The 22297-nt window shown below is 42.3% G+C and overlaps 2 protein-coding genes across 6 annotated transcripts in view; one reads left to right on the forward strand and one right to left on the reverse strand.

Annotated features, from left to right (window-relative positions):
- The window catches only part of LOC144588961 (uncharacterized), a 64314-nt gene that overhangs the window by 22770 nt on the left and 19247 nt on the right, over window positions 1-22297 (reverse strand). For 2 of the 4 annotated variants that reach the window (XM_078392584.1, XM_078392585.1), the window contains exon 4: window positions 19734-19762. The gene's annotated coding sequence lies outside the window, so the exon portion shown is untranslated. Of the gene's footprint in view, window positions 1-5053; window positions 5110-5383; window positions 5485-19733; window positions 19763-22297 lie in introns of those variants that run through there. The other 2 variants (XM_078392583.1, XM_078392582.1) reach the window with 2 other exon arrangements.
- CCN5 (cellular communication network factor 5) lies at window positions 5228-22228 on the forward strand. Of its 2 annotated transcripts, XM_020789265.3 has the most exons (5): window positions 5228-5386; window positions 7798-8014; window positions 14126-14380; window positions 17354-17556; window positions 21518-22228. In XM_020789265.3, the coding sequence occupies exons 1-5, from the start codon at window positions 5339-5341 to the stop codon at window positions 21539-21541; spliced, it is 747 nt and encodes a 248-aa protein (XP_020644924.3). In that variant the 5' UTR covers window positions 5228-5338; the 3' UTR covers window positions 21542-22228. The 2 variants fall into 2 exon arrangements, with proteins under 2 accessions (XP_020644924.3, XP_078248707.1); XM_078392581.1 differs by lacking the exon at window positions 5228-5386 and having other exon boundaries at window positions 5524-8014.

A 22297-nucleotide genomic window follows, 5' to 3' on the forward strand; every position in this document is an offset into this window, starting at 1 on the left:
GGATACATACATACAGCTTTGTCCTTGTACAGTCCAATGGTCATTCACAGCAATATCAAGAGAGTTTAGGCATAAATCAGATTCAGAGTCCTTGTAAATCAGTCTAGCAGTCAGTCTTCTTCTCCAAGATTCTCTTCATGACACTACATCACCATCCCACAACCACCACCAGTGTGTGTGCTGGAGCTGCTGGCTTTATTCTTGGCTCAGCCAATCCTAGGTTTTCTTTTACAGCTGATACAATTCTTGTATCACTCCAGCTGTATAAATTATTATCTTACAGACTTTCTTAACATGGATTCTTACAAATACTTACAGTATTTTAATTCTTTACTACTGTTTCATACAAAACTGGATTAACAGCGTTCCGTGTCTAAATCGCACTGGCCATGTGACCACAGAAGATTGTCTTTGGACAAACGCTGGCTCTATGGCTTGGAAATGGGGATGAGCACCGCCCCCTAGAGTCGAACACGACTGGACAAAAATTGTCAAGGGGAACCTTTACCTTTTACTTCTATAATGCTAGTTCTGTATGTAAATGATGGCACTAAAGAAGAACAGCCATTGTAGAATTAAATGATGACTCCAGAGAATCATTTTTCTCAGTTCCACAAGAAGACCTGACTTATCCATCATGTGTGGTACAAGGGACATTTTGAAGCACAACTGCTTTTTTAAAAATTTCTGGGGCATGTAGGGGTTGAAGGCACCTCATTTTGAACCTCTGGGTGCCTCGTGCAGTTATGCATTGCTCGGTGCCCAGCCATACCATAATGTGATCCCCAATCAAAAGAAGGAAATAGACACAGAGACCCCTTGTCAGAAGCCATCTGAGACAAAGTTCTTCCCCTAAGCTTTACTAATAGTTTTCTTTTTAAAACATAAGGGTATTTTTACATTTTAAGATGTAAACCTCTGTGTTACACTGAGGTTTTGTTTTTAAAACAATGTTTTGATTTATTTCTCATTTAAGAACATTATAAAATGGCATGCTTTGCTTCCAGTATGGGGTAGCACAATCCAGTCTACCATTCTGTTGAAATATGTTGCTTACATATGGGATCGTGTACAGTACATGAAGTTAGTCAAATGCTTCAAAATATTATGTAAAACCTACAAATATTATCATATAGGTGGTGTCAAAAGTACAATTTTACTGGTATATAATTGGGCTCCAAAACTCTGCATGTTTAATGTCCTTGTTAATGTTTAATGCATCTTTCTCTTACTTCAGAAATGTATGTGCATTTTCTGAGTTATATGGGAAAGTCAAGATTTCTCAAACTATTTATAGACACATGGTACCCACAAAGCTCTATTTCATACCACTTAGATAAATTTAATAAACATGTTCTGGCTTAATTTAAAGCAAGTGTATCAGTTTTCATCTCACAAGGATGGAAGGTATGCCAAAAATTTTCTTAGAGATCTGTTTAGCATTCCAGTCCAATGGAATGGACTTGCACGTCTGGCTGCACAAAATCTGAATGAGTTATCTTGGTTTCCTGGTTTCCATAGAAACACAAGACAACCTGCCATTTTCAAATGCAAGGAAATTTTACTCCTAACCTTATGTCAACTTTTTATCTTACACAACTGGCCACAGGAAGAGAGTTCAGCTGTTGAACACCACGGAAAAAGTCACAACTGACATAATGACTAAATTAAGCAAACAATGAAACTGTATTCCACACGTAGAACACATTTGGAGCATATGATATGATGAAAAAAGCTAAAATGAAGCAGTATTATAAAAAGCCCTTGATATTTTGACAACGAAATGATGCAGAGGGTTTTATAAATCCGTCTTCTGCCTCCTATTTTTATGTGAGGTTAAAGGGTTTCAATATCCTTTCCTAACTGCAGAAAGCAGAATACAGGTAATGGTGACATTACCTACAAGTCTTACTATGCGCATTTACTTCACAGTACCAAGTAAATTACACCACCAAACACAACAGAAATTATTTTTGAAGAATGAGGAATTGTATTTCATGGTTAGTGTGTGACATTTCCAGCTTGGTGTCCATGAGAAGTATTTTGTAGTGTTGGGTCAAAGCTAGACTGAGACCATTTCAGACCTGGAGGAAGGCTCAGTGCTTCAGTTATAGGCATGCCAGCCCTCTTACTCTGTCTGATCTTGATATTGCAGAATTTTCTACCTTTCCAGGTAGACTTTCAAAAAAAACATCATGAGGTGGAAGAGGCAAGAACATTCTATGCAAGAACAATCTTAACTAAGGGTTTCTCCACACTGTGAAATTTGGTGCAATCTGGCTGGTGCTTAAAAGGTCCTTATCCCCAGTACCCTCTATTTTGACTAAAGAACCCATCCGTAAAGGCAGAACAAAGAGCTATTTTGGGTTTCAATAAATTGTCCCCAAAAGATTGCATGTCCTAGCCCTCTGCCAGAAAGATATGGGCTAGCCCTTAAAGGGTAAGGATGGATCGTTTAAACAGAAAAACATTAAGAACATAAAAAGAGCCCTACTGGATCTGGCCAAGGGCCCATCTTGTCCAGCTTCCTGTGTCTCTCAGTGGCCCCACCAGATGCCTCTGGGAGCACATGAGACAACTAGATACCTGTCTCTTGATACCCCTCCCCTGCATCTGGCATTTGAGGTAAAGGGATGAGGTGTTTTTTCCAATGCCAAACAGTGTTATCTGGAAACCATGTACCATAACTATATGCCAGTGTGGATAGGCTCTGATTCTTGCCTCAGAGAAACAGAAAATAATGAAAAAGTTCTATTAGCAGAATGACCTAAGAATTTATATCTGTAGCCAATGTTCCCTCTATTTTTCTGGAGTGCTGGGTTGGGGCTCTGTCCCCTCTGCGTGGGATTCTGGTTACAACTGGAAGTAAATGTAAGGCAACAGTGGCTCATCTGTGCAAACCCAATGCAGAGCTGAATGGGTGCACAGCTTAGAGGAAATGCCTAGCATTTGCCTATATATATATTTTTTCTTCCAGCCCCAGCCTTATTCCTGCCTCTGTTATTTTCCTATTGTCTGTTTTAGATTTTCCCCTGCCTGAAACTATATTCCTGTTTTTTGTTGTCTCTGTGAGCCATGCTGTATGGTGACAAGAGGGTATCAACAGACAGAATCACCATGAGTTCAATGAAGAGACTTGAGCAAGCCTATGTTAATCTCTTCTGCTGTAAGAAAGGGATTTTTAAGTGCTGACATTTGGCTGGATGGTAACCACTGGTGTGTGAATTGGGTCTTGGCTCTCCAGACAGGGCTATTCAGAGATGGAAGAGAGAATCTGGTCCCCACTGCCAGCCCCCCAAGCTATATTCTTTGATTTCCCACTTTTGAACATGGCAACTGTCATATATATGTGCCTTTATTTATTGTTATGCAAGGTTGGGTAGAACAAAGTCCGCAGGGAGCTAGAATTTATTTTTTAAAAAAAAACAAGGCTCACTCTCTCTTGTTTTAAAGGGAAAAAATTAACTTGTTTTGCAATGGCAGGTGGCAGAGCTAAAATTCATTGGTGTGGCAGTAGATGAGGCAACAGCAGTCAGAGGTACAGTGTAGCCCTGGATGCTTCTGGCTCCCATTCTAATGGATGATGGAGACTTTCCAGCAATTCATTGAGTTTGCGTCAACACATGGGATTTAGATAGCCCACCCTCATCCCTGGCAATTTATGAAATGACACATAGTGCAGGACAAATGCAGCAACCACGATGTTGCCTGGAGAGGGAGTGTAGTCAGTGGCATCTTGACAGTCCAGGAGCTGCCTGATTCCCCTGCTGCTTTCCCAGAGTTGCTATGAAACCCGATGAGGTGGAAGCAAATCATTCTGGGGAACACTTAGTCAGTGGACAGCCTTGGTATGGACCATTGGCTCTTCCCGTATTTGTGGTTTTGGCTACCTTTCTTCCTCAGTATTTTCAGAAAAACTTCAGCAGCTTTCTTTTGCTGCCTAAGCTCAACAGGGTGCCTGGTGGTGTAAACTGTTACAAGATTTGTCCTGATTTCTGCTTTTGCTGGCACTCAACCAACTGTACAAGATCTATGGCACAGCATATCTATTGCTGTGTTGCCGCCACCATGTCCTGAGGTAGCGAGCATGGTTGAGTTTAGTAGATTCTGTTTTAGGTTAGGCGAGGAATCACTGGAGGTGTATGGAATTTGTGGAACATTAATTGCAGGCATTAATAGATGCAGATAGAGACTGAATAGAATCAAGAGCTATTCATACAACGTTCATCCCCAGGGAGCAACTTTGGCAGGACACAAGATACAAGGCTGCACCTTCAGTCAGACACTCTAGGTCCAGGAATCTTTAATTCACCAGGTACTTCAGACAACTACTGCCTTAATCCTTTAGCTTCTCAGGTTGGTATCCAAACCATCTGGAAGACCAAAGATTCAACTGGAGGACTGTCATGTTCTTGAAACTATGCTGTCCTTCCCCTTTGCTTTGAAAAAAGGATAGCTTTGCAACAATACACTGTTCCTGGGTATATCCTCTTGTTTTCCAATTGCTGTGAGGATTGTGGATAATCTCAGAGGAAATATGGAATCCTGAGGGTGTGTATGTGTATGATGTCATAGTCCCTGCCATAGAGAAAGTCCCAGTGCTTTATCTGGGATCGTAGGCATCACTACACCACTGGTATAAGTGCCAGCATGATAGAGGGTTGAACTAGGGAGGTGCAGATTCTGCTCCCCAGTAAACTATGGAACTCAGTGCTTAGTGGACTAGTCAGTTTCAGTCTGAACATCCTCTCAGAATTTTTCTGAAGATGAAACTGGGAAGAGAACTTTGTGTACCACCTTGAACTCATTTTGGAGGAAAGACCTTGTATAAATGTAAGTAATGAATAAACACCCACACCCACCTTTTAAACTGCTGCTGGGTACAAGTGTGCAAGTCATCATGCTAACATAGAAGCTCTCGTTGCTTAAGTGCTCTGTGTGATGGGCAAGTTGAAAGCATCCTCTTATGCTAGAGAAGCTTACCTTTTCAAAGGATGCATCTTATCTGTTTGATACTATGTGTTGTCTTTCCCTCTCTGTCCCATTTCATCATTCTGTACAGAGTAAATTCGTACCCCTTGGCTTTGTCAATGGGCTGCATGTTCTCACCTTGAAGTGAATGGAAATAAATTTTAACTGGAATGTGGGGGGAAAGAGGAGAAAAAAAACCACCACTTGATGCTTGTCCAAACCTACTCGTGTTTATACTGGAGCCTAGGAGTGACATCAGAGCAGGGAAGAGTATAAACACTTGCAGGACTTTACTCACAGACTTTAACAACTGCAGACACACTGCTGTCTCCTAACTGCCAGGGGAGGGATGTGCTGAAGAGTCAGAATGAAAACCCACCTCCTCTTCATTTCCTTTCTCTGTCTCCTCTCCAAGGTAAGGAAGCTGGGAAATGTTAGCTCAGACAGTAAGGATGTGTTTTTCTGTGCCTCTCCCGTCTCTTTCCAAACAATTTGTAACCAAGCAGCTCCAGTCTGGCAAATGACAATAGTTCAAGGGTGTATTAGAAACATGGATGTACTTTATTATGCATGTTTAAGTGTCATATGTGTGTAAGCCAAGAAGAAAATTGTGTTGCAAACCAAGACTGGAAGGCCAACATTTTAAGATCCATTGGCCAAAACACACACCTACTGAAACTTGTTCTACCTCCGTGGTCCTATATCTAGACTTCATTCATTAAGTGCTCCTGACTCACAGGGAGGCTTGTATCTTAGCTGAAGATACTGCATAGTAATCCATTCAATAGTTTTCTTCTTCACAGTCTGTTCCCTGTACTACAACCTACCTAGGCTGAACGCCAAGAATCTGGCATTATTTTTCAGGATTGCTCAACTGTTCTCCAATTTTTCTTCTGAAAAATAAAGAAGAGTGTGTATACAGCTGTTGCCTCCTGCAGGATAGTACCCGAGGAACAGCAGAGTTCATTTAAAACAAGGCAGAACAACACGCACGCACGCGCGCGCACATGCCAGGAAACAAACACTTGAGAATTCTCCCAGTGGTTTTGGATTGCTGCTTCTAAATTTTGGGCACCGTATTGCTGCAGTGGTTGCAACACAGCAGGATGCCTCTTTAAATTTGTAACACACGGGCTTGAGGCCTGTGACAAAAGGTTAGGTGTTAACCGAGGATACAGTAAATTACAACAAATTGGAAGGAGAAATGAAATGAATGCAACCATACCAAAATTCAGCATATTATTTACATAGAACAGGCTGTACTGGTCGGAAGCAAATCCATTAAAATAAGCAATATACCCCAGCCATTAAAATAAATTGGACAGTTCTCTGTTTAAAGATTTAAACATTTTGTTCTCTGACAAAATAATAGTTACTAGGGCAGTGCATGTTATTATAGATAGCATAAAGGCAGAATATTTGCCTATTCTTTCAGAACACTTTTGCAAAGGCTAATTATCAGGAATAGCACATTTTAAATCATCTGATTTGTGAGACAGAATTGTGGTGAATATCTCCAGTATTTTTTTACTTCTTGATTATAAGAATGAGATAGAAAAATACCATTTTCTCTGTTATATATGGTGAAAAATGGCATTATGACCCCTGTCTCACGTACACCCACACCCACTGGTACATATATACACTTACATATATGTACCTACAGATTCTGAAGGTTGCAAATGGGTTACAATAGGGAAGAAACATGATGCATAAAATCATTTTGAACAGATTCTCTTAAAATCTTTGGCACTTGTCAAGTGAGTATCCCAAATGTGAGTTACCGTGGAAACTAAATTTCCTTTTTTCTTTCTTTCTCAGAAAATGAGAAATATGTCAGCGGCATTACATGCACTGCTTTTCAAAACTCTGGATTTATCTGCTTCTCTTTCTATAATGAGTTCACTGTCTCCCTCCTGCACACAGTGGCAGCTCTTGGACTTAGTGCAAGTTGACATAAACCAAGGAAAAACCATTATTTCATTTAATCTAATTTTATCCCATCCTTCCATCACAGAGTTCCAGACAGATCATGCTGTATTGCTCAACATTTTATCCTCACAGGTGTTAGTCTACATGATGTTTGAAATCATCAACAAAAGACTGTATTCAGTAAAGGGGAAAATTAGGGTGAGTTATAATTTGGGAGAAAAAAGGAAATCTGGGGTGTGTTACCACTGGGTGAGAATCAATGTGATATAGTGGACTATGAGGCTAAAACTCAGGAGACCTGGATTCAAATCTCTACTCAGCCATGGAAACTCCTGATAGGTTGGCAATAGTAAACATTATCTGAATATCTCACATTCATCAAAAACACCATGAGTTGGAAATGACTTGACAGCACTTAAGAACAGCCACTGGGTCCATAAGGAAAAAGACAGGAAAGACTGTGGGAGGAAATGTAGTTAAGCCTGGAAGCACAAGGTTCAAACTAAATATTAAAGGGAATAGATATTTCCTCTATAACAGGGTTTCCTCAAAGATACTTGCCTTAGTAACCAGACTTCCAAATTAAGCCTGTGTTTGCCTTCCAGTGACCAATCAACAAACAAAGCATGATAAGTGCAAGTTATGTAGGTGAGGAACATCACATGCTGTGGACAAACAGAATACCACGGGTGGGGGAGAGTCTCTCTCTCTCTCTCTCTTTTTGAACTTTCTACATCTATTGTCCAGTTTGACCCAAATCTATGAGCGACAATGCCACTGGTTATGGTGGTTGAGCAAAAGAGTAATCCAAAAGCAAGCTCTGATTCACCCAAACATTTTGTCATGTCACTATTTATTACCTCTCTCTCTCTCTCTCTCTCTCTCTCTCTCCAGGTGTATACGCAGTATTGCCAAACTCCATGCTACTGCCCTTGGCTTCCTCCCCACTGCCCTCCTGGCTCCCCCTTAGTTCTGGATGGATGTGGCTGCTGCCATATCTGTGCCCGCAGGCTAGGAGAGCCCTGCAACCATCTTCACGTGTGTGACAAGAGCCAAGGACTTGTCTGTGACTACAGCGCTGCCTCCGTGAGGAGAGGAGGAATCTGCAATTGTGAGCGAAACCTAATCACTCTTCTTAGAAACCCCTCAAGGATATGGGAAGAAAGTGGCTGAAGCTATAGTGTCTGATGCATACAGAAGGAATAGCTATGGATAGGAAACCAGCTTGGTGGAGATGAAAGGCTTTGTATTCTCGCTGTACAACAAACCTTCTGTTAGAATTGTGGCTTGGGTTCAGAGTAAAAATAATTACTCACTAGTACATATCAGTGTCCCAAACTATAACAGCAGCCAGTGGGCTTCAGGCTGGTATGTGTCTATTGGGTGGATTTGGATTGGACTCAGGAAAGAAGCATTTTTCTTTGTTGTTACATACTGTCCTGCTGTTTCTGCCTTATGGCAACCCTATACACTAGGCACTTCCAAAAGGCCCAGCAATGACAGCTCAACGCCATGGCTTTCCTTACTCAATAAATCCATCTCATATTTCATCTTCCTCTGCTGCCTTCAACTTTCCCCAGAATTACTGTCTTTTCCAGCGAGCTTTCTCTTTTTCTATCCACTCTGTTTTCCCAAATGAAATTGTCTCCCTGAAATTGTTATGTGTCCAGCACAGCAAAACTCACAGGTATGTGGCAGCTAAGCTGTTAACTGATGCGCAACATCACAAGAATATGATGTTGATACTGAAAGACCTACAATACTTATCAGTTGCTTGTTGGGACCATTCAGGGCCTGGCTATCTAAGGGACCACTTGTCTTGTAGTGAAGTTGTCTGGAAGATAAAATATTCAGGAGAGCCTTTCTTAAGTATACCAACAATGTCAGGATCCTACTTAATAGGCACATAGAGGGAGGCATTCCCTTATGTGGCTCTCAGATTATGAAGTGTACACACTTTAGAATTGTGATGGGCTTCCACTCACTACTTTTAGGAAGTGTGTATGTCTAATCTACTTTATGATTTTTAACTATACACTTCATTTATTTCAATGGTTTATAGTGTAGGGAGGGTTTTATTTGACTCTAATGATTTTGTGGACAGATTGATTTTACTTGTTTTTACTGTTTTACTGCTTTACAAAGATTGCAAGTTGCCATGAGCTCTACTTTGTAGTGGAAAAGTGGGATAAAAATGTAATAGATGATAAATAATCTCAGAGAGATGTATTTCAAATAAAGGACCTCTGTATCCTAGTTGTTCAATTGTAAGACCGTATCTTCTGCCAAACAGAATAGAAAGTCAATATTATTTCAGTGCCTAGGCCACTGTATGTATACATATTAGTATATATACACACAGTGGCTTGGCACAGAAGTAATATTGACTTTCTGTTTTGTTTTGTAGAAGATGCATATGTGTGTGTGTGTGTGTTTCGCAGAGTTCTGTTTGTCACCTGTCACCTTCAGTACAAGAGTTGGCTGCCTCGGTCCAGAGTCCACACATGCCCACTCCTGGATCTTGGACCACCATATTCTTTCCTGCTTGCCCCGAATATATTTTCTTTTAATAAGGCATTTAAAAAAACTGGGGAAAACTTCCTCATGTCTTCAAGAGGCCAATTTTTTTAAAATGGCAACAACCTTTTATTGGGTTTGTCGGGACGTGGCTTCTATACATTACTTCAGCATCACAGTATAGAAACCAAAGCCTCGAAATGGTCAGAACAAGCCCAAGACATTTCATCTCCAGAGGGTGTGCAGATACCTTTCTTCTTTCTACGTACAAGTCAAGGTGCAAGGTGTCTGAGGCTGACCAAATTGTTTCACTGCCTCAGGTAGAAAACTCCATTGTCTCTCTGTCAGAGTATAAATACAATTCCTGTAGGCATCCTTCAGTCTCAAGAGACTATGGTCACATGCTCTGAATAGAGTTCTTGGAACAGCGTCTAGTGTGGCTGAGAAGGCCAATTTGAGAGTGACAATCCCTTCCACACTGAAGAAAAATACACTCTGTCCCCTGTCCAACTCTCTTATTTTGTTGGTTTCAGGACTGCCTCTTTGCCTATGCCTGCTGAACAAGGGTCTCTTCAAATTGGGAAAGGCCATGCTGCACTGCCTGCCTCCAAGCAGGCAGTGCAGCATGGCCTTTCAAAGTTTCCCATCTGTTGAGCTTCATTCCTAAGGCCTTCAGATCCCGCTTGCAGATATCCTTGTATCGCAGCTGTGGTCTCCCTTTGGGGCAATTTCCCTGCACTAATTCTCCCTACAGGAGATCCTTTGGAATCCGACCATCAGCCATTCTCATGACATGCCGAAGCCAACGCAGACATCGCTGTTTCAGAACAAATGAAAATGGAAGTATTTGCTGCCTTTTTGTGACACTCAGAACTACATTTTTAAGCAGCTTGACCTTTTAGGAAAGGGCAAAACTTCCTGCTGGTGTGTTTTTTCATGGGGAAGCACCGTACCTTATGGGCCCTTATTAAAGCAGACATGCCCCTTGCCTCCTCCATAGCACTAGATCATGTTGTGATGAGGGAGGGTGTGCATCACCATATTTGAAGAAATTAAAAAAAAATATGTTTATTACAAGAAATATGCAGTTGTTGTCAATCTTGGGTCCCAGCTGCTCTTGGACTAAAATACCCAGAAGTCATTACTAGCAGAGCTGTCCAGGATTTCTGTGAGTTTTCTCTGAGAATATATGCGGACTCAAGGCAGGGAACCGCTGCTCTAATATATAAAGTTCCAACCATCTGGAAGACTGAAAGTATCACCATCTTGCAAAGTACTCTTTTTTTTCTGTTTTGGGCTACAACTCCCAGGATTCTTCATGCATTTATGGCTAGTGAATGCTAGTTCCACAGACACACACACCCAAACTCTGCTCCTAGCTCTGAACTACTTTTCTTGCTTCAGGCAACCTAAACACTGCCTAAAAGCAAACTGGGTTGGGGGAAGTAAAAGATAACTGGCAAACATCCCTGTAAGTGCTCTATATACCTAGGAACTCCACTAGAGAAAAAAGATTCAGGCACTGGAAAGTTAAAAGCCACAGTTCCATGAGGACTCGGTCGAACAATCCCTCCTTGCCCTTTTGGTAGTGGGAGCCTCAACTAGTGTATCAGAGCCCTGCTGCCACTTTCAAATAGTCACACTGGCCACGTGACAATGGAAACTGTCTTCAGACAAGCGCTGGCACTACGGCTTGAAAAATGAGATGAGCACCACCACCTAGAGTCAGACCACGACTGGACTAAAAAATGTCAAGAGGAACCTTTATCTTTTACCTGGCTAGAAGGGGATGGTTGTACTGCTGCATTCACATTGATCAAAGGTTGTGATTTGTAGGCTAGGAAGTAGGTACACAGTGCAGTCTTGCTTTTACGTCACTACTGTGATGTCTCTCTCTCTCTCTCTTCTGTCTCCGGAGCTCTCATGGTAGCTGGCAGGAATGCAAACAGAGCTCAGTAAATATGCCCTGATTTCCTGTCCTCCTTAGAAGAGTTCAGGTCAGCTGTGACAGGGATGTGAGGAAAACAAATACCAGCTCCTCAAAAACATAACAAGACCTAAATAGGAGCAAAAGAAGGCTCTTGAGCAAGAACAGCAAAGCGGGGTTCTTGCTCAAGAGCCTTCTTTTGAAAATTTATGATGGTACAACTACCTGTGGTGTCTTTGACGTTTGCTTCAGCACTAGTCAGCTAGACAGATAAATTTAAAAAGAGCTCAAGAAGTGGCCTCATACCAGTGAAGGGCTATCTAGCCTGTTATTGTCTACTCTAGTGAAGGAGCTGCACCAGAGCCAGCCTGCCACAAGGCAGAGTGGGCAGCTGCCTCTGGTGGCAGGATGCCAGAGGCAGTAAATTGTTCACCTTTTAAATAGGTTACAGCCCCATCCTGCAGTGTTGCCACACACACACACACACACACACACACACACACACACACACACACACACACACACACACACACACACACACACACACACACACACACACACACACACACACACACACACACACACACACACACACACACACACACACACACCTTTCCCCTTCCCCCAGGAATGGAAGTGGACTTCCAGCCAGTTCCAACTTCATTCCCGGGACCCAATTTTTCATAAGCTGTGGAATCCACAAAGGATCTTGGGGGCAGAAATTTGGTCTCTGGACCCACCAAAGTTGCTCATCCCTGAGGCAAAGAGATGTGAGCTACTCAAAGCAACTGACATATCTTTATGTGGAAACCGCCTGCCCTGGTATTCTTTTTTCTACAGAGCAGAGAGACAAGGAAAAGCAATAGCAGTGGCTGGCTGGCAGGTGACTGGCCTCAAAGACGAGGAGGGGTAGCAAGAGCACTCCCTCTTTTGAGAAGCTGAGACTACATAGTCTTAGGCAGAGGTGCCTCACATTCTGGCTAGAGATGCTAAGGACTGAACCTAGAAATTTCTATATGCAAATCATGTGCTCCACCAAATGAGCTGTGGTTCCTCCCTAGCAAGGAACAGGGCAAGTAGGCTATCCCAGTAACATTGATGACACACTTCTCAAAGCAATCAACTTCAGAATTTTACACAAGTGGCTGTTTCTGAGGAACATGGGGGGGGGAAGCTAGAAGGCTTTCACTTTTCCGGTACTCTTGACTACTGGCGAATTTGATTAATTCCTTTTATAATTAGCAGAGTATCAGAATTACTTAAGTCTCAGTGCCCACCCCTTTTCATAGTGCCTAACACTTTATGCGTTAAAAATCACTTGGGAAGCATTTTAAGTGAAGCAAAGGAATCTTTACTTACAGTTGCTATCTGCAGTTACAGTCAGTGGGGGAAAATGCAATCTCCACATGTGGGAGAAACCCTTCCATGCTTCCTGTATGCTTGGATTTTGGGAAAGAGGAGGTAGATGCTAACAAACAAAGGAAGTGAATGGGAAATAGAAACCAGGAAGAGGGAAGGGCAAGCTAGAGGTGGGGAAAAAGAACTTTACCAGTAGATTAGTGGGAAAGGAACGAATCCCTTCAGTTCCTAAACACCCCCTTCCCAATGATAGCCAACGTTAGAAAGCATGCAAGGTTGTTATTTTCTCAATATTGGTTTATGCAGATTGAAAGCAAGATGTAAATTACTATGTTGAGGCAGGAGGTAGGATGCAAATGACTGCTTTTGCTTCCATTCCCTGAAACAAGCTACTTTTAGACTTCACTTTTGAAGTGTAGCAAAGTCATCATTTGGGTTCTGAACCACTCCACCAAGGACAGTGGTGGGTGCTTCCAGTGAAACAACTCCTGACAATGCCAATCAAAAGATGCTGTGCAGCTGTTCTATTTGTTTCTTTCCTTAGTGGATTTTCAATAGTAAGGGGGGGGGGGGAGATGGAAGAAGCAATGGGAAAACACAGGAAGGTTTCAGAAGGTATCCAAAATCAAGGGCAGGTAATGACTTCATTAGACCACAAAAAGGATTCTGCCTTAGGCTGACCATACGGTAATGGGTTTCGGAGTTTCTACTGGTTTCTACAGTTCCTGGATGCTTTTACTCCCAGCCAAATGGGAGCTGTCTGCTTCAGTTTAGGGCAGTGGTTCTTAACATGGGCGATAATGCCCCCCAGGGGGCGATTTCATTTTTCAGGGGGGCGGTAGAACGAAAAGGGGCAGCGTGGGGGCGCTGGAGCAGAAGGGGGGCAGTAGGGGGGTGCTGGAGCAAGCCAAACCTGTGAAGATGGCTGCAGCCTTTTTACAGTGTGCATGAATATATATTTTCCTCCAATTTTAATTTAGTTTCAGACTTTTTGTCTTGAAATTTTTAGTTCCTGCATTTGTTTTTTTGCCCTTTTTATATTTCTTTTTGCGTCTTAAAATTCACTTGCAACTAAATCATTAAATGTTACTTTTTGGGGGGCATTTCATTTTCTTGGAATTTAATTTTGTTTTCAGGGGTCATTGTATTTAAGTGTCTTAAATAAACAAACAAACAAACAAACAAACAAGATATCATCACCGCGGGGAGGGGGGCGATGATAACTTCCTCAATGGCTCAAGGGGGCGTTTCTTTCAAAAAGGTTAAGAACCACTGGTTTAGGGCAGTGGCAAAGATACTGCATTACTAACAGCCTTTCATCTACCCCTCCCCCAGCCAGCATATTAGGTGGTAACCTTATCTGGATGTCTGTGACTGACGTGTCACATTTTCTTTGGTCACTTTGAATGTTGGCTGCAGACGAGGAAGGAGATGATGATAGCTGCGAAGTCAATGGGAAGATCTACCAGGATGGGGAAGTGTTCCAGCCAAGCTGTAAGATTCAATGCCGCTGCTCTGGAGGAGGTTTCACATGTGTTCCCCTTTGCAACGAGGATGTGCGTCTCCCCACTCCGGACTGCCCCTATCCAAGGCGTGTGGAGATCCCAGGGAAGTGTTGTCAAGAATGGATTTGCGAAAGACAAGATAGACAAATTTTGCAGGATAACGTGGCAGGTAATATTCATGGATCTTGGTCTTTATTTACCATTCTTATTTTGTACATGAGCAAGAGTTTACTCCTCAAACTGTCCTTGTCTTTTAAAAGTTGCCTGCTAGAAACCAGTGAGAATTTCACCTCTGTTTGCTCTGATATGAATTTACCCAGAATTTGCAGATATGTTCATATTTGGAATGGAAAGAACACCAGAATCTTTGAAAAAGTCAGGGGCTGGAAAAATTAAAAGTGTCAGAAATATAGAACGTCTTCCACAGCACAGAGTGCTTACCCAGGTAGGAGTGGAACCATCATAAAATGGTGCCTCCCACTCCCATCCCAGCCAATCTGTCCAGAAGGACACCATGGTTGATGGTGTCAGAAGCCGCTAAGAGGCCCAAGAGAATTAACAGGGATGCATTCCCCCTCTTTCTCCTGGCAAAGGTCATCAAACAGGGTGACCAAAGCAGTCTCCATCCCATAACCCAGCCTGAAACCCAATTGAAATGGATCAAGATAATCTGTTTCATTCAGGAGAGTCTGGAGCTGCTCAGTCACCACATGTTCCAACACCTTGCCCAGAAAAGGGAGGTTCACTACTGGTTGGTAGTTGATCACTAGACCTGGGTACAGATTAGGTTTTTTTAGGAGTGGGTGAATCACTGCCTCCTTTAACGGGGCAGGGACCACTCTCTCTCTTAATGATAAGTCGATGACGTCCAGGATTCAGGTGCGAACTCACCTGGCAGATTCCTTTATTAGCCATGATGGGCAAGGGTCGAGTTGCGTAGTGGTGGCACGAACCGATCCAAGCACCCTGTCCACACCCTCGAGTTGTAACAACTGAAACTCATCCAATAAATTAAGTCCAGAGAACTGGACACAACCATAGGCTCTGCATCAACAGTGGAGTCCAATTCTTTACGAATCTGAACAGTTTCCCCTTCAAAGCGTGTAACAAATTCATTGGATCATTTAAATTGATCTCCCACCCCTGCAGAGGGTAGTAGTGGCAGAGAGTCTAAACTTTACCAGGAAATGGTCCAACCATGACAACAGGCTCAAAGATAAACCCACCACATCCAGACCACCATCCACCCATCCCATTGAGAATACTAGGTCAAGTGTATGACCTTTCTCATGAGTCGGGCAGATGACATGTTGAGACAACCCCATGGTTGTCATGGCGGCCATGAAGTCCTGAGCCACCCCTGTTAAGGTGGCCTTGGCATGGAAGTTGAGGTGCCCCAGTACCAAAAGTCTGGGAGTCCTCACCACCAGGTCTGAGATCACCTCCGTCAGCTCAGGTAGTGAGACTGTTGGTAAGCAGCAGGGTGGGTGGTACACCGACAGAATCCCCAGTCTGTCTCTTGAGCCCAACACACAATACAGGCCCTCTAAACCATTTCCCAAGGGGACAGGGAGTCTGGAAAACTGGAAGGAATCCTTGTAGACTATAACCATGCCTCCTCCCTGACCCTCCGGGTGACCCTAGTGTTGGACCAAGTATCCAGGAAGACACAACTGAGATAGAAGAACTGCACCTTCTTCTCCCACCCAGGTCTCAGTAATGCATGCCAGGTCAGCCCCCTCATCCAAAATTAAATCATGGATGAGGGCGGTCTTATTTTTTGCCGACATGGCACTTAACAACAGTACCATGTGGCCCGGGGGGTGGCTGATAGGGTCACCTAGTACTGTTTGGCTGGGAGTAGAGCTAGAAAGGGGGATAGGTGTAAGGTATCTAACCTCCTATCTCCTACACTGGCATGCTCTATTCCCACCACCATATCTTCCCCTGCCATAAATGTTTTTATTGGTTGCCCCAGAAGCCCCTCAAATCCCCCTGTTTCCCAGCTTATTCCCCAGCCAGTTCCCTCGGGGAATTTGGCAGCTGGCAGCAGCCCAGCCACAGTCCCGCTGTCTCTCACACAGTGACCTGTAGAAGGCAGATGGTATTCGGCTCCCCTGAGCACAGGAATGCTGGTCCGGAGGCTTTCTATTCTAACCATGACTTATGTATAATGTTTCTTTCTGCCCTAAGTGGGCTGGCAGAGGAAGGCAGAACATTGTGGCTCTCATTTGCACATAGAAATGCAGCAAGCCAATAAAATATTTGGTAGGCTATTGCACTTCTTTATAAAAATTGGCCTAAATGCACAGTCATTTAGAGTCATGAAATGCTGTGCACGTCAGTATGAGCTAAATGACATGGGAATGGAGCATCGTATTATGACAGCAGATTTCTTGCCTTCTCTAGAGACTGGAAAAATTACTTTATTGCATTACAACTGTCAGAATCCCCCAACTTCCAAGCTCTACTCCCTCTACCTTGAGCTTCACACAATCATTAGAAAATGTGTTTAAGTAGCTTGCTATTTCAATGCTTCCCACATACTCATTTCTCTCTTGAGGTACCTCCAACAACAGCTGTAATATGCGCGCTGAAAAGAAGGGACATTTCACAACTAAACTGTACTTCTGAAATATAAAATATTATTTGGTAAAAGAAACACTACATCTCAAAAGAGAATACAAAAGTGCTATTGCTGAGTATAATGAACATCAGACTCAGCAGTTAGATCCAGGCTTAGTCATGGAGAGTGTTGATCCCACAAACTAATCATGAATAACTTGCACCCCATTGATTTCACTGGATCACCTGGCTCTAACCAATGCATCTGGCATACTTATTATATTTAGGATTATTATTTAGGTAAACGCATACATAAAAATGTTTCTTAGAATATTTAACCATTTCTAAGATGTTTCATCGTCGTTTGGTCATTTAGTCGTGTCCGACTCGTCGTTTGGTCGTTTAGTTGTGTCCGACTCTTAACCATTTCTAAAACATTTATTAGTCTTTTAAGGCTCCTCAAAACGCTTTGTTGTTTTTGATGCGTAGACTACCTTACTGGAAGGTTGTTATTGTGAAATTCAGAAGTGTGTTAGCTCTCTGAGCATCCCCCTTTTTATTTCCCTTCCTTGTTCAGCACAAAGGTTGCCTGGGATGGCGTCAATCACTCTCCCCAGTCGGTGTGAAGAATGGAGCACGGAGTGGTCTGCCTGTTCCACTAGCTGTGGTATTGGGATTTCCACACGAGTATCTAATGTGAATCCATACTGCAGACTTGAAATGCAGAGGCGCTTGTGTTCTGTCAGACCTTGCCAAGGTTTCATGGGAATAACCAGCATGGTAAGGGAGACATTTTACCAAGAAGAACTGAGGCTCGTGGCAGGAATGGGTTGTGGACTGGGACACGGTGGGGGGTGGGGTGGTGGGGCTCAGTTTTGGATCACATGAAACATCTACCCACACAGAACGCTCCTCCCCAATACAATCTGTTGTGTTTCTGCAATTAAAGTGACAAAGAAGGGGAGTGGAGCTAACACACTCCCCTTGTCAGATGTGGGCTCCACAAGCTTTAGGCACACTTGCTAAGTTTCCAGTACAGGAAGGAGAGTATTTTAATCTTTTCCTCAATAATCTCCCCAGTGTATATGGCCAACTTTGTGACCCATTGCAGACTCTTTCTTTCTACGTTCTCCATGGAGCACTTGGTTGTGCAGTAAAGGACAGCACATCTCACGAAAGACATTTTCCTTAAGTCAGGTATAAATTTTTCCAGCAAAATCAATAGTTTCCATTTGACTGCCAAGATCAATAAGCAACTGAATCCCAAAATAGCAATGGACCCTCCTTGGCCCAAATACAGCAAGATGATTTATTGACACAGCTTGCTCTAAATGAGCCACTTGGCTGAATTTAAACTAGCCTGGCTTTCAGGATGGGGAAAGGTTGGGAGCTGGGAGAGGTACATTTATTGCTTGATGAAGGGATTTTGGCATCACCTGGAATGTTACATATTTTACTGTTTACAAAACAGAAGTGCATATAATTCAGACTTTGCAAGTACTAGATGTGACAAATGATAATGTACTTCCTGCAAAACAAAGCAGACTGTTCACACATCGAAGTATGTACATTCTTCACCCTCTACCACGTCATCATCTTAGAACTTTAGAGCTGGAAGGGACCCTGCAGATCATCAAGCCCTACTTCTATCAAGTAGGCATAGTGGGGAATCAAACTCCCAACCTCTGGCTCTGCAGCCAGAGACCTATACCACTGAGCTATCCAACCATTCTGAGGATGTAGGAGATAGACAACAGGAACAGACAAAAGACTTCTAGTTCACACTTCCAAATTGGTATGGGAAGCATACAGGCTGGCCGCATGAAAAGCAGAACAGTATTCCTGCACCTTTCGTATAATTGAATTAGTTATGTGCTCTCAAAAAAGTCTGACCTATGAGTTGAAATCCTGTTGCTTAGCATAGTGAGTCAGAACTAGAATAGGCTCACTGAATTAATGGAGCTTATAGAGGAGTTGACTCATCGAGTCTCTACTGATTCAGTGGGTCTACTCCAGATGTGACTGACTATGATAAGCAACAATATTTCAGTCACTACGTCCCTATGAATTAATGCTTCCAAAATGTCATATTATTATTTAGTCCTATCACTTTAGTTTCCTCAGATTTGGAAAACTGAAGGATGAGGCTTCCTTAAAGTTTATGGCCTTTATTGGCATTGCATGTTAGGTCTTGAAAAGCAGAGACATCACCTTGCCAACAAAAGTCCGAATAGTCAAAGCTATGGTTTTTCCTGTCGTGATGTATGGAAGTGAGAGCTGGACCATAAAGAAAGCAGACCGCCGAAGAATTGATGCCTTTGAATTGTGGTGCTGGAGGAGGCTCTTGAGAATCCCCTGGACTGCAAGGAGAACAAACCTATCAGTTCTAAAGGAAATCAACCCTGAGTGCTCACTGGAAGGACAGATCCTGAAGCTGAGGCTCCAGTACTTTGGCCATCTAATGAGAAGAAAAGACTCCCTGGAAAAGACCCTGATGTTGGGAAAGTGTGATGGCAAGAGGAGAAGGGGACGACCGAGGATGAGATGGCTGGACAGTGTCTGCGAAGCAACCAACATGAACCTGACACAACTCCGGGAGGCAGTAGAAGACAGGAGGGCCTGGCGTGCTCTGGTCCATGGGGTCACGAAGAGTCGGACACGACTAAACGACTAAACACACACACACACATGTTAGGTGTTCTTAGTTGACCTAAACATGGTTGTATTAAAGAGGAAGAGGAAACTTTCTCTTGCACATAGCTGTTAAAAGTATAGCAGTCCTGTCCTTGTTTTCACTCTATAAGCAGATGGGTTAACTAGATTTGGACAGGAATACACCTATAGGAAATAATAGCAGGGGCAAAAAGCACAGCTGTCCACTGGAGTGACATCACATGGAGTGGTGGAACATAGATTTTTTTTAAAAAAAAGAAGAAGAAGAAATCTCACTTACTCACCTGTAGCTTGGGCTTCGGCTTTTTTCTGTCTGTAAAGGAGAAAGAAAACCAATATTGACTAAGCTATACACTGGTTTGCCACCATTTGAACAACAAAAGTGTTTGCTGTTATGTCACATATGAAAATGTCCAGCATTTCTAGGAAAACTAATGCTTGATATTAAAGTCAGAGCTATACTTTAATCCACTATGATAGCCTGCCACTCTCAATACAACAGAAGATGTTGCCCTGTTTATTTATTTTATTTATAGACTGCCTTTCTCTTGATAAAGTGACTCAATGTGGCTCAGTCTTAAAAAACTGAATTAAAAACACAATGAAGCATACATTAAAATAATTAAACTATAAAAGTAATTCAAATACATTAAATGATTTAAAACACTCAGAGCTTTAAAAACAAACTCTGCTGAAAACCAGCATTCAGGAACAAAGATATGGTTATTAAAAGCCTGCCTGAAGAGGTGGGCCTTCAGCTGTTGGCAGAAAGATTAAAGAATCCTGTGGCTAGGATTGAAAAAAGTAATTATCTATCTAGGCAACTCCCATATATGGATAAGGATGGGCACCATGTCGTTATTTGCCTCAGATAGCAAAATATCTCAAGTTGCTCTGATTTTTTGAGTGTGGAAACCTATTTTCATTTTGGGAAGTATTCTACAGTGCAAAAACAATGGTCAGAGAGCGCTTTGGAATGGCCTCTTTGCACCGAAATGTTTCAAACACAGGATTCCTTTATTTAGATATTGATGAGGGAAAATAGAAGAAAATTAAAAGATTAAATGGTACGTGATGATGAATAAAATGCAAACAGGAGAGGATGCTTTCAGATGGACTGCTACTTGTGCCACCTGTCAAAGGATGATAGCTAAGCCATCTTTGCTTCCATATTGGGCACTCAATAGCTCCAGACTGAACTTTTACCACTCCAATGCCCTGCTTCACTCACTGAATTTTATGAGAGTGCTTATAACCCTTCCTGATTTCATCCATGGCTTCTGCCCTTTTCTTAGCACAAAAAAAAAGATATTAAACAGAAAAAAGATGGACTAATTGCACAATGTCTTTCAACTGACTCCTTTTGGAGCTGAGCTATTCACCTAAAAGTACCTTTTGTGGGGATTAAAATTCTCAAAAAAATTCTCCTGGTAGAAAACCAGGAAAGAATTACAAGTTCGAATTGCTGTTGTTGGGACCATTCCCCCCACTAAAATTCCATGAACAATGCACACAGGTTGCTCAATAGGCTTCTTGGGGCCATCATTTTGCTCTGTTACTCTTCTGAATCATAGTTTCCAAATTATTTCCCAGCTACCACAGCCTGTGCCCATGTTGGGAGTTGCAGGCCAAAAACTAATTATGTAAAACTCTGCCTGAATCAAATGATATGCTGCCACTCTCTCTGCTTCCATGTATAAAAGTTAAAAAAAATAAACAAACTGGCAGATGAATCTTATTTCAGTACTTGGACTAGACAGTATCTTCAGCTGTCCTAAGCACTAGATGTTAATTTAAGGTAGTGAAGGATAGCATTATCATCCTAAAGAAGAAGGAATGGGAGCCAAGAGAGGACTGCCCAGAAGCTGCCACTGCTACCCCCTAGTGGCTGCCTCTGTTACTTATACTGCATAATGATAAGGTAGGGCCAGCCCTTGCAAGGAAAGATGACTGATGGTAAAACTCTTGTCTAAAAGTAAAATCTAATTGGGTCCAATATCTTTAATTCAGCTCTGTTGTTTCAAAGGCAGTTTAAAGTGAGTGACTCTGAATGTCTCTTTCTCTACAGAGAGGAAGAAGAAACCGTTTATAAACTGGTCCACAACATTCAGAAGCTGACGTATTGGCCTTATCCCAATAGCTGGACAACCACAGGCCCAAGACGCTGATGTTCCTGTGGCAGTGGATTAACCATTCCAGAACGGAGAGAATAAATGGCCTTCCTCAAATGAAGGAGTAATCTCACACCAAGGCTGAACCTTTCTTCTTCCTCGCTCCACTCTGATGTACAATATTATTTTTTTCAGTGAGAAAAAAAAAGATAATTCGTTTTAAAATCTTATAATGCTGACGTGTTTATTGCCAGCTTGTGGCTACGATTATAAATGCATCCATTGGGGAAACGATGCTTTGCACCTGAGCTACTGTAATTCAAAGAACTGTGCTCTGCTAATCTCTCTGATATCTCTGTACTTAAAAAAAAAAACCAAACCAGTGATCCTGCAGGTGAGGCAGTGCCCATGGTTCAAGGTAGGTAATTATTTTTAGAAAGAAAGAAATGGATGCAATGACAAACTGCCTCGTAGCAAAATGTAATGTCTAAAAGAGAACCCTGCTGACACATAATAGAAAAGCAATAATTACTAACAACATAAAAAGATAAGAAACAGAAGAGTTCTTGCTTTAACAAATGTGTTTGTGGATCAAATGCAGCCTGAAAAAGTAAGGCCAGTCTTTAATCACTTCCTAGTTTGTATTAAAATAGAAAGTATTATTTGAATCTTGCCTTTGTGTCTTTAATTATGGTAAACCCTCAGTTTCCCCGTCCCCCTTCTTTTGATTATGGGAG

The sequence above is a fragment of the Pogona vitticeps genome, chromosome 4, assembly GCF_051106095.1.
Source record: "Pogona vitticeps strain Pit_001003342236 chromosome 4, PviZW2.1, whole genome shotgun sequence".
Lineage (NCBI taxonomy): Eukaryota > Metazoa > Chordata > Lepidosauria > Squamata > Agamidae > Pogona > Pogona vitticeps.

What these genes read in the sequence shown, in the direction of transcription:
- CCN5 (XM_078392581.1), top strand. Translation starts at nt 7,675, where the DNA reads ATGCCACTGGTTATGGTGGTTGAGCAAAAGAGTAATCCAAAAGCAAGC. An exon ending in TTTGCAGGATAACGTGGCAG is followed by an intron (nt 14,381 to 17,353) that starts GTAATATTCATG and finishes TTCCTTGTTCAG; the next exon opens with CACAAAGGTTGCCTGGGATG. An exon ending in TCATGGGAATAACCAGCATG is followed by an intron (nt 17,557 to 21,517) that starts GTAAGGGAGACA and finishes CTTTCTCTACAG; the next exon opens with AGAGGAAGAAGAAACCGTTT.